At 41.1% G+C, this 12999-nt stretch overlaps 1 protein-coding gene across 1 annotated transcript in view; it reads left to right on the top strand.

Annotated features, from left to right (window-relative positions):
- Window positions 1-12999, top strand: part of APLF (aprataxin and PNKP like factor) — a 95643-nt gene that overhangs the window by 67377 nt on the left and 15267 nt on the right. The window contains exons 9-10 of the mRNA XM_077814000.1: window positions 8785-8831; window positions 12131-12172. Coding sequence (XP_077670126.1) covers window positions 8785-8831; window positions 12131-12172 — 89 coding nt within the window. The remainder of the gene's footprint in view (window positions 1-8784; window positions 8832-12130; window positions 12173-12999) is intronic.

The raw sequence follows: 12999 nt of genomic DNA, 5'->3' as shown, positions 1-12999 counted from the left end.
CAAACTCACTCTCCTGCTGGTAATAGCTTATCCAAAGTGACCACTCTCCTTACATTGTGTATGATAATCAAGGTGGGCCATTTCCAGCACAAATCCAGGGTTTAACAAGAACGTCTGGGGGCGGGGGGGGGGGTGTAGGAAAAAACAAGGGGAAATAGGCTACCTTGCATAATGACTAAGCCACTCCCAGTCTCTATTCAAGCCTAAGTTAATTGTATCCAATTTGCAAATGAATTCCAATTCAGCAGTTTCTCGCTGGAGTCTGGATTTGAAGGTTTTTTTTTGTTGTAAAATAGCGACTTTCATGTCTGTAATCGTGTGATCAGAGATATTGAAGTGTTCTCCAACTGGTTTATGAATGTTATAATTCTTGGCATCTGATTTGTGTCCATTTACTCTTTTACGTAGAGACTGTCCAGTTTGACCAATGTACATGGCAGAGGGGCATTGCTGGCACATGATGGCATATATCACATTGGTGGATGTGCAGGTGAACGAGCCTCTGATAGTGTGGCTGATGTTATTAGGCCCTGTGATGGTGTCCCCTGAATAGATATGTGGGCACAGTTGGCAACGGGCTTTGTTGCAAGGATAGGTTAAAGAGTGAAAGTTAATTTTATTCATACAATACTTTTATTTATTCCCTTGCAGCTTTACTACCAGCTGTAACAATACTTCATTAAATTTACCAGAAGGAATAATAGATGTATAATTATGCAGTCATGACAAGTTACAGTGGAATATGCTTTGTTCCTGAAGTTCATTAAATGAAGAGACAAACATGCTTCCCCAAGGGTAATGATAAATATGTATTCCTTTGTATTTAGTAAACATTCATCAGATGAAAACTCAGTTCTTTCTGTACATTGTGTGGCAAAATACCTTGTTCGCTCAGTAGGCTTAGTCCTTTTTAGCCTTGGAGACTCAGGTTTGGGGCAAGGTGAATCCTTGTAGGTGGCACAGGGTCCTGCTACTCCTCTCCTCAGTCAGTCCCTTGTGCTTGTTTTCCTTCCCTTCTGGGGCACGAGTGCAGCCTCCCTACTGGGAAGGTTTGGTGTCTTGCTGCAAACGGCCTACTGGCAGCTTCCCTGCTCCTCTCACTCCCTCACTCTTTTCCTCCTTCCACCCAGGGGAGGGTTTAAAAAGGTCCCAAGTAGTTGGAGTCAGCTGAACCTAATTGGGCCCTAGCAACCCCTTTTCCAGCTGAACCTTATTGCCCCATGGTTCTCTCTCCTCAGTGGATAGGGAGGGGCCTTTTAATCCCCTGGGACTAATTACTACCCCCCTTTTGTAGCTGTTTGTCCTGGGTTTACCACAATAGTAAATATTATTGTTTCTTAATTAGCATATTAGCATACTATTGCCATATTTTATTCTTACCAAGCTAGCTTAATTTTTTGTTGTTTTGACCTGTAGGTAAGGGCAGGAATAACTTGTTTTTCTTCTTGAATTTCAAGACTTGAGATCGTTAGAAGTTTCAAGATGTGTGTGTTGTCTACAGCTTTTCTAAGCTAGCAAAACCGCAGTGATGCGGAGATGTGATACAGGGATTTTTCTTGTATAAATTAAAGATATAGTTAACTTATTTTGGAAGTGTCCCTTATGAAGAGGTTATTGCCTGCCAACAGCTGAACTTCATTCTCTTTTGGACAGTTTAGTGAATAGCTACTGGAAGGCAGAAAGAGCTATAAAACAGCAGTTATTTAATCAATTGAAGAAAATACATGCAACAAATATGAATTTTCAAATTTTGGCATTCAGTGTGCATGAACTAATAATGCCATAAACTTGTTGTTTGACACTTACCATGTTTTTCAGCAAACTCGATCAAAGTGTTTGAGGAGGCATAAACAAATCTTGTATTAAGCAGTGACGTACAGGAGAACGATGCAAATGCTTGGTGCCACTACAGTCAAAGATTCACTAGTTCAACTCCCTTGAATTTTATTGGTGATTACCTCTGCTTCCATATGAACGATAGTGAGAATCTCATATTCTGTGTGACAAACCCAATCCATTAGATATCGTGGGTTTCATTCTCAGTGTGTGTGTATATATAGATCTAGTCTTCTATATAGCACTTCAGAAGCCATTGACTTAGTCATCTAGTGTTTTGGCAACAGTTTTCATTCAGTTAAATATCACTCTGTGCTTCAGACTTCCTTGAAATCTGATATTTTGGGAAACAGTAGTTACAAAATCACAAATCAAATAAACTGCTTCTTCTCTTAGCAAGTTGTTTAACAAATTCAAATGAGTGCTTTTTAGAGACTACCTAGACTTTTTTCTGTGAAATTTCAAGAAAATTAGATTAGTTGAGCAACATGGATTCACAAGGCAGTATTTGTAGCAAGAGTGTTTTTTGTAGATTATATTAAAGCTTCAACTAATAGCAAATGTTACCGGGTGTCATAAATAACAAATAATATCACATGCTTAGCGATGTGCACTCATCATCATTGAGCAGTGTGGGTTTCAATAATTGGTGTCTTTAAAAAACAAAGAAACATCCTAGTGGTATATGGCTGAGTTGTTTTCCTTGAGTTTTGCTCCAAAATGCATGCAGTTGAACTGCCTTAGGCTTTTTCTGTGGGGAGCCAATTAATACTGGAAGCTACTTTGTCAAGCCTTTGTTTAGAAAGCCTTAACTATATTTACAAAATAGTTGAGCCCAAGATTAATTAAACTAGGGATGTAAGATGTTAACCTGCCTGAACCGTTAACCCCCGGGCCAGCCGGCCCCAGTGGCCACGCACCAGCCAGCCCTTTAATCGGCTAAACGTTTAAACAAAATATTTTAATCGTTTAAACGGTTAATTTTTTAAATGGTATTTACATCCCAAGTTACAACACACTTTCGTTTAAGAATACTTAAGCTGGACATGAACGTCACATTTTAAAAATGAGGCTAAATGAGGCTAAAACTGAATGTCCTTAGTTCATTTTTACATAGTTCTCATGCAGGCAAAACTCATTGACATCAGTAGCTTTGCCTGAGTAAGGCCTGAGTAGGAGTTTTAAAATTTGGGGTAACATAAATTTTTAACTATGGAATAAAAATTGGTGAGTAAATGCCATGCAGGCGAGGAGCCCTGGGCTGACAAGGTGGAAGATGCATCTGACCCATCCTCGAATTATAATTGACAAAATCACTTACATAGTCAAACATAGATATAAAATGAATGTGAACTCCCAAAATACTGTCGGTACTCAGTTACAGAATATCTATATCTGTTAGTACAAGATTTGAAGCAGCCACAAAAAACTGAGAATTCTCGTCTCACTCATGTCTCTCTGTAATGTATTCATGAGAATTGTTGTCTGAGCATTTGCATCAAAACAACTTTCTGTGACTTAAATGAGGATCCCAGAATGGCCGGATCATCTGTCCAGTAAGAATTGAATTGAAACCACAATCTCATTTCATCATAGCCACTGGTGCAACAATTGTATGGTAACTGGTTTTTGCATATACTATCTTGAGTTGGATTTGAACTGGGTACATAGTGATGAGCGGCATTGCTTCTATTATCAGTCTTTGGGTCATGAAGTTTCCCCAACAGCACTGCTGCTGCCATTAACCGTATTCCGAGAGGGCCATGGATCTGTGTGTGTAACTGGAGTGTGGAAAACCTCCCTTTCATCCTGGAAGTGTGTTCTTGTTGCAGGGAGCAGGTATTTCTGGGGAAGCTTACGTTACCACTGCCCATGATGTATCTGAATAAAGTCTCCAGGTATTAATTCAGCCACTACTCACAAGCCCTAAATTCACTCATTAAAAAATCTTGAATAAATACATATTGAAGAGTTACGCTAATTTTAAACTATACAAAGTCTAAAACTTCTGAACACAGGTTAATCTCAACTCTCTGACTTGGATGACATATAGCTAAAATTCAGAAAACCTGAATCTTGAATAGTTGAAGGTCAGATAATCATTTTCCTATACCATCAAGTACAAGCCTGTGTTTTTGTATATTGCATGTATTTTTAGAGGTGCTGAGCACCAGCAGTTCCAACTAAAGTTAATAATTGCTGAGGGTGCTCAGCATCTCTGAAAATCTAACCCCAAATCATTAGTTGTCCTGAAAAATGTTCTGTAGTATTCGAACACTGTTTAAATGTGTAGTAAAACAGAAAATATTAAAATGCAACCAGAAATATTCTGTTTTTCTGTCTGCTGAGAAATACAGTGATGTGGTCAGTCCCTGATACAAATTGTAGAACAAAGCACAATAAAGATAATTTGGCAGAATACACTCTTCAGTATGACACAAAAGTGAGACTTTGTTGTTTTAAAAACAACTTTTTATTGTAAAATTGGACTCATGCATGTTGTTCTGAAAATCCTCATGAACATGGCTTAACTTAAATGTCCCTTCATATGCGGCGAAAAATGTAGTGTGAAGTTCTGAAATATTAAACTGTGTAAACTATTGTCATAAACTGCTTCACTCTGAACACTTGTAAAAACATTGTTAAAAAGAAACTGAAACTAGTACTGTATATTAAAACTATTAGGTTGTTCCAACAGAAAGTTAATCTTTCTGAAATAGCAGAAGTAAGATTAAATAGGTATAGTAGCTATCAAAAGGCTAGACGGAAAAAAGATGAGAAAACCTCCATCAACAACTAGGGTTGCCAGACATCCGTTTTTATCAGAATGCCCGGTTGAAAAGAGACCATGGCTGCTTGTGTCAGCACTGCTGAACGGGCCGCTAAAAGTCCGGTTGGCGGTGCAGCGGGGCTAAGGCAAGCTGCCTGCGAATCACAGATGTGGCCGGCGTGTCTGCTTCTCAGAGCAGAGGCAGCCACAGCGGCTCCACATGCTGCCCCCCCAAATGCTGGCTCTTCAGCTCACATTGGCCGTGGTTCCCGGACAGTATGCAGAGCCCCCTGGCCCCTCCACCTAGGAGCCGGACATGCCACATGCTTCCTGGAGCCCCCTAAGATAAGCGTCATCTGGTCCCCAACCCCCTGCCCCAGCCCTGAACTCCCTCCCGCACTCCAAACTCCCTCCCAGAGCCCCCTGGTGTACCCCAAACCCCTCATCCCCAGCCCCACCCCAGAGCTTGCAAACCTTCCCACACCCCTGCCCCACCCCTGAGCTCCCTCCTGCACTCCAAATCCCATGGCCCTAGCCCAGAGCCCTTGCCCCCTCCCTTACCCCAACCCCTGCTCCAGCCTGAAGCCCCATCATGCACCCCAAACCCCTCATCCCCGGCCTCACCATGGAGCCCTTGCCCACAGAGCCGCTGCCCCAGCCTGGTAAAAGTGAGTGAGGGTTGGGGAGAGTGAATGACTGGGAGAGGGGGGATGGAGTGAGCCGGGGGTGGGGCCTCAGAGGAGGGGCAGGGCAGGGGTGTTCGGTTTTGCGTGATTAGAAAGTTGGCAACCCTAACAATAACTGAAAAAAACACTGTCTTGTACGGAATGTTACTTGTGTTAGTTAGCTATCACGCACTAGACCTGCAACTTTGAGTGGAAAATAAGAAAACCAAAAGAAAAGGGACAGACACCATCAAATGAGGGGGGGGGAAGCCCCCACTCTTGGAGTCCTTTGTCTTATATTTCTGTCATCCATAGGTTACCACTGGTCATGTGATGGACTCCTGGAACTTTCCATGGTTTTCCTCCAAAACCCTCACACATCTCAGGACTTACCTTATCTGGAGAATGTTTTTCTATAGTCCAGGTGCACGTTATCTCTAAACAGTCTGTGAACCTATCAGTAGAAGTCCAAGTTCCCAAAACAAGTCAAAGTAGACTTATTCTCTTAGCAAGACTCTGGTTAGGAAAATTAGGCCTTCCCATAACTCCACACAAATGATCTATTATCCTTAGGCCATTAGTCTTTTTCCCAAAGCCAGGCTTTGTTAATGGGTGGGTTCCACTGCATTGACTGACAGTACAATGTAGTTTCTGAAAAGGGGGGAAGGCCTGTTTTGGGGAGCAGAATGGACGAGCAAAGCTCAAGGAGACCCCAAGATCAGTGGATTTAGACTTTTTTGCTCCTCAGATCCTCTGGTTCTGGAGGTCCTGTAATTCTTTCCTCCAGAGGGGAGCCTTCACGACAAATACCACATACTGAATCTAATGAAATTTTGAGAGTCCTGTTGATTTTATCATGGGAGGTACAATTTGGCTCTTAGAATTGTAGCCCTGATCCAAAGGCCATTGAAATCACTGGAAAGTTTCTGTGTTAGCAATAAATTCAGTGAGGAGGACAGGGTTACATCGTTTGTTTAGGGATATTCATAAACAAAGAACTGTAGAAACTAGAATTACAGACTGTAGATCCAATGTCCTACATTAAACAGATTTAATGAAAAGTTACTTTTGTCTTCAAAATTGCACTTTTGAGCAAATATGCTAGTTGTACATATCTCATTTCCTCTGTAGGCCAGATATCATTTGTTTCATACTTTGTGGCTTCACAATGTTTTAATTCTATTATTAAAGGATAACACTGTCATCTAAGTACGGGGTCCCCTGTGATTCATGGTGCAGGCTTTCAGGATCTTGCATGATTTTGGCGGGGGGGCAGTGTTTTTATGACTCTAGAAGCTTTGTGACACCTGTAATAAACATTCCAGTCAATTGCATGTGATTGCCACTCTTTCCTCTTTCTCAGTGTGCAAGTTGAGTAAATAATTAGCCCTTCTGACAGCTTCTATGAAGACAACTAATTATACAAAAGATTTAAGATGAAGAAGGGGTAGCAAATTAATCTTGATTTTTTTTTTCTTGTGAAGTGGGAGGTGATTTTATTTTTATCTATCACCATATTTCTACATAAAGGTAACAAACTGTCTTCTTCCTCCCTTGCACTGATCTCTGCTATTAACACTCTGAGTTATTTCTTATTGATGTTAATGAGATTTGAAAACAACTTCAAGGGAAAGTTGAGAGCACTCCTGTGAAATTAAATTCTAAACAAAATATAATTCTTAATATTGGTTTACTAATTAAGGTTCATTACTGCAAGATGCTGAGTACTTTAGTTCTGATCCAGCAAAGTACATGAACACGAGTGGTCCCATTAACTTCAAGTGCTGTATTGCTGGTGATTAGAAAAAACAAACAACCTATCTTGGGTGCTAGCTTGACTGATTCTTGGGGCTGGGAATTGAGAGGAAAAAATAGTTTTTACTTGTAAATGGAGCATATTTGCATAGAAATCTGTGATAGATGATAAACAAAAAACCCAGCAATAGTGTTTTTAGAGTCTGTTTCCAGCGTACAAATCCACTTTATGGGGGATTTTTTTCAGTGTGTACACTTCCTGCAGAATATTCAGCACATGAACACTGTCTACAGTGGCATTTGAAGTTGAATCCTCTTTGACATATATGAAACTTAAATGTAATAAGTAATTAAAATGTAAAATGATTAATTTTTAAAAATAAGTGTGCATATTCCTTGCTGAAGTCAGACATTTATAGTATTATATGTCTAACTTTAGCCTTTTAAAAATATATTTCCTACCCCTTTTGTAGGGTATGTGCATGGGTTGGGCATTGGAACTCATTTAAAAGAGTCTGGGAAATGCAAAATGATGGTTCTTAATAAATCAACATTGTGACGGGGTCTTTGGGGTGCAGCCTGGGCTGTGGGACCACTGAGCCCTCCAAACCCACCAGTCTGGGCTGTCTCTCACACTATGATGCTAATGTCAAACTACAAGCCTCTGACAGGCACTGCATTTACATAGATATCCACAGTACACAGACATCTCAATAACACATATAGCAATACTTCATAACTTCACATACAATGATAGTACATACAACCCAACAGGATATTAATGTTCAACAAATCAAATGATTTGAATATGACTTTTAAAATGATACCTCACAAGGCATGCATTGTACAAAACATACAATCATATTTCAATGATGAATATGGGGGTTCCAGGGTACTATTTGGAGGTACAGAGTGTCACAAACATGAAGCTATTCTGCTTTTGAAAATGGTGAACAAACTGTGCTGAACAAATGAGGCGTGTAGGGGAAGGATGGTGCCGTGATTAGAACACTAGCCAAAGACTTGGGAGGCCTGGGTTCAGTTTCCTGCTCTCACAGATTTCCGGTGTGGCTTTGGGCAAGTTACTTATTCTCTGTGTGCCTCAGATCTCCATCTGTAAAGTGTGGGTGATAAGAACATAAAAATAGCCATACTGCGTCAGACCAAAGGTCCATCTAGCCCAGTATCCTGTCTTCCAACAGTGGCCAATGCCAGGTGCCCCAAAAGGAATGAACAGAACAAGTAATCATCAAGTGATCCATCCCATCACCCATTCCCAGCTTCTGGAAACAGAGGCTAGGGACACCATCCCTGCCCATCCTGGCTAATAGCCATTGATGGACCTATCCTCCATGAATGTATCTAGTTCTTTTTTGAAAGACCATATGAAATAGGAAATACTAAGACGAATATACTAAAGATTGAGGCACTGAGGTACAGTAATGGGGGGGGGGGGTCTATAAGTGCCATAGATAAATACATATGAGAATGCTGATTCTAGAGAGCTAAAGTCAGTCATATTGATTATTTTAACATAAAAGGTTTTTTTGGGGGGGGCTGTTTCTTTTTACTGTTTCTTTATATTGAGAGAGCTGCAGATAAGTGATTTGAAACTACGTAGTGATTAATTTAAATTTCATTCACATTCTCTGAAGTTTGATGATTACTTCCATTGTGCAGTGAATAATTCTTGAATGAAGAAATGTGGAATGCAAGGGCAGGAAATTATTTTATTGTATTGGTTTTCATTCTTTGCAGGAAGAATCCACAGCACAAGCTTGAATATAAGCACACTGCACCTCCAGGTAAAGACTCTTGTTCAAAACTTTAAAAATAAGAACAGTGATACACACTTAAGGGGGTATGAAATGGTTTATGTTTCTGTTAAGCTTTACTCATTTGTATTTGTCACTTACTATACTCTGTAATGTTGCCATTCCTAATGCTTTAATTCCTTCCCTGCAGTTGTCCACAGTAAAGATTATTGCTTTTCTACTTTACTTAAGATTTATTTCACTAACTATTTTAGATGTCTTTTCATCTGAGTAACCTCACCAGGTGGTTCAACGCTAACAGTATGACCTGTACATGCATGGCTTTTATACCATACAGACAAACACCAAGAAGTAGTAGATATTTGAATCAGTTGGTAGCTTTTACTCCAAACACTGAATGGAACAAAAATTCCATAATTTGAATGACTCTGATTTTTAAGACAGGGCAATCCCAATAAAAGGAAACAAATGATGTACTAGGCATTGACTTTACCACAGTATTTACTACTAATTAAAATGTATATCTAAAAAAGAGTTCAGTAATATTACCATACAGCGAGCCATACTGTTTTGCAGTTGTATTGGCATAAGAGTTCACAGTTCCTCTTGGGGTGTTTTTTGTTTTTGTTTATTTCTGGCAGGGGATCTGAGGAAAATAGTACAATGAGAGAAGGGGTTAAAAATGCAGAATATAGTGCTTGTGTTATTTGTTTAAAAAAGCTTGTCTATTTTCTAGACCAGTGGTTCTCTGCATCTGAGATACCAAGTAGTTCCATATTTTCTTTGGGGAACTTAGAGTTTAATTAGGATGTAATCTAAGTATTCATTTAAAAGCTGTTTTTCTTGCATTTCAGGTAGAAGTAATTACATTTATTGAACACTTAACATTGGAAAATATTGCAGTTTGATATTTTTCTCTAAAAATGTTATCAAATTTTCTTTTTTTAAGTTTACTAAGCTTTTTCAAGAAAAAATATAAATCCATCCATCACGCATACAAACAATGCAAGATTTTTAATTTAATACAACTATGCAAATGTAATGCCACTCTGTTCAGAGTTTCCCAAGAGTTAGGGATCACGGCAACGTTATCTCTACAGGAGAAAGTGCAGTTATTTCAATGACCCAGATATGAAAAATTAGCTCTGTGTAACTCAAAAGCTTCTCTTTCACCAACAGAAGGTGGTCCAATAAAAGATATTACCTCACCCACCTGTCTCCTATTTCAGTAATAGAATAATCTAAAAAAGTAATGTAAACATTCAAACATTTTGTTATATTTACAACTTTTTAAAATGTTCAGCTATTGTGTCCCTGAAGGATAAACAAGAAACCAACATGCCTACAGGGTTGGAGCTCTTGGAAGGAGTGTTCTCAAGCAACGGTAGAGTTATGGGGTGCTGGCACTAGTCTTGGAGTCCTGTCAGTTGGATTGCAGGGTCTCAGCTCTCAGAAAGGGGTGTTAGACAGAGGATCTGTACCCTGAGGGTGTGCCCAGAAACCGCCAGCCAGAAGCAGTGCCTGGCCCTGTTCAGACTCAGAAAGCTTAAAACTCACAGCACCCAGTGAAGTGAAACCGAAACACAGCAGCCTAGTGCAGTGCTTCTCAACCGGAGGTCTGGGGCCCCCTGGGGAGTCGCAAGCAGGTTTCAGGGGATCCGCCAAGTGGGGCCAGCATGAGATTTGCTGTGGCCCAGGACAGAAAGCTGAAGTCCCACTGCATGGGTGTGAAGCCCAGGGCCTGAGCCCCGCCTCAGGGGCCAAAGCCTGAGCAGTACAGCTTCACAGGGGCCCCTGTGGCATGGGGCTCCAGGCAATTGCCCTGCTTGCTACCCCCTAACACCATCCCTGGCTTTTATATTCAGAAAACCTGTTATTGTGGCACAGGTGGGTCGTGGAGTTTTTACAGCATATAGGGGAGGGGGACGGCTCAGAAAGGAAAAGATTGAGAGCTCCTGGCTTAGTGAGCTCTACCAGGGCAGTGTGAAATCATATACAGTAGCTCCTCACTTAACATTGTAGTTATGTTTCTGAAAAATGCAACTTTAAGCAAAACAATGTTAAGCGAATCCAATTTCCCTGTAAAAATTAATATAAATGGGGGGGGTTAGGATCCAGGGACATTTTTTTTTGCCAGACAAAAGGCATTATATACATTTTAAACAAGGAATTTAATACAGGTATAAGTTGTAAACAGTTTTAAACAAGGAATTTAATACTACAATCATTGCTGAGTATGAAGCAATGGGAGGTGCCCCCGCCTTTCCCCACACAGGCACAGCCCACTGGCACTGAGGATGCAGGCAAGGAGGCTGAAGTTGCCATAGGCTAGGAGAAGCCATTGTGCAGCAGCAGCAGCTTCCCCTGTTGTGCAAGCACCAGGGGCTGGGGGCTTATCCCTCAGCCTGCCCACTCCACCCCTTCCCCCAGACCCTACCTTTAACCCACCTCTTCTCCCTCCCTCACCTTCTCCCCTTTTACTCCGCACACCGCGTCCTCGCTCCTCCTCCCTCCCTCCCTCCCCTGCCTCCTTACCGTGGCAATCAGCTGGTTTGCGGCATTCAGGAGGGGGGGGCAGGAGCGAGGACTCAGCGCACAGGCTCCCCCTCCCTCCCCTGCCTCCTGAATGCTGCAAACCAGCTGATTGCCAGAGGGAGCGGGGAGGAGTGAGGACGCAGCTTGCAGGCTCCCCCCTCCCTCCCCTTCCTCCTGCCCATGGCAATCCGCGGGTTTGTGGAATTCAGGAGGCAGGGGAGGGAGGGGGGAGGCTGCACACTGAGTCCTCCTCACTCCTACCTCCTCAATGCCTCAGACCAGCTGATTGCTGAGGGCAGGAGGCAGGGGGAGCAAGGGGAAGGTGCTGATCCGCGAGGTCCGCCGGCAGGCAGGAGGCGCTTAGGGGGAGAGGCGTAGGGGAGCTGCCAGCTGTGGACAAAGCAGGCAGCCAAATGACGTTCTAGCAGAGCATTGCACAACTTTAAACAGAGCATGTTCTGTAATGGAGCAGGGACGTCAGATCAAAACAATGTTAAGCAAGATGACATTAAGTGGGGAGTTACTCTATATGCTTTGCTGGCACAGAAAAGGTGTGGGATCAAACATGGAAAAGGTGCTCATGAGAGGATTACTATCTCGGGAAGTGGTCAGTAATCTGAAAAAGACCAGTCTCATAAATACATAAATGTACATAGTAAATACAGTCACCATGACAGTTACATTAAAATGTGGGAATGTACTCTTTCTTTTTGCGGTCTCAGTTATTGATACGTCACAGATTTCTTCTAGATTGTAGTTTCCTTGATAATAGTGGGGTTTTTTTTTCCATTTAGAAACTGAAACAAGAAGAACCAGACAGAAAACTACTAAAAGAGGTTAGAAAGTTCTCATTTTCTAAATGACCTGTTACTGTTGGAGGGTTTTTTTTCAAAATCATGTACATGAAAGACAAAGCAGGTTAAATGTATTGGTTTCAGTTAGAGATGGTGTAATATTGAAGCACTTTATTATGAATGCTACTTGCTAGGTCTCTAGTTGGGGAAAGTGCATTATTTTCTTTTAGTGAATACCCCACTTTGTACTGCATGTGAAAGTCCTTAAATTGGGTGTTCTATGTAAATGTGTTCCAGATAAGCAGACCTAGTTTTACTCTGGAAACGGCAAAGTATCTTTTAACTTGAAAGATGAACACTGAGTGACTTAAACCAATTAATTCCCTAATATTGCCTAGAGGTAAAAGGCAATAAGATAAAAGGAATCAGTATTTCAGCTACAACTGTTTAAAGGCTGGCCAGTAAAGGCTGACTGCCCAAAACATTGATGTATTCCTTTTTGCATTAAGCCGTTTTCTAAAGAACATGAAGGCAATTCACTTCGTGTGCATGTATGCGTGTGCCATTGAGTTTTTCTTACGTTTAATTTTGTATCTGAAATATTGGTGCCTCATAAGATGTTCTGAATTAAAGGTTCACTAAAATGGAAGTGTAGTGAAGAGTTAATGCTTACCAAATGGAACACTGCTTGATCATTTTTTATCCGTATGTGAAATATTAACGTTCTCTTATAATGCTGTCACTAAAGATGTGTTGATTTGTTTTAAATTGTTTATCTCTCGTTTTGAACAAACGAGATACAAAACATATGTTTATATTTCTTAAAACAATACAGCTACTGTCAAGTGCAGCTTCTTTGAGTGGTGTCC

This window comes from Eretmochelys imbricata, chromosome 3 (assembly GCF_965152235.1).
Source record: "Eretmochelys imbricata isolate rEreImb1 chromosome 3, rEreImb1.hap1, whole genome shotgun sequence".
In the NCBI taxonomy this organism is placed as follows: domain Eukaryota; kingdom Metazoa; phylum Chordata; order Testudines; family Cheloniidae; genus Eretmochelys; species Eretmochelys imbricata.
The sequence above is the reverse complement of the archived record's forward strand: the minus strand, read 5'-3'. Positions and strand labels throughout refer to the sequence as shown.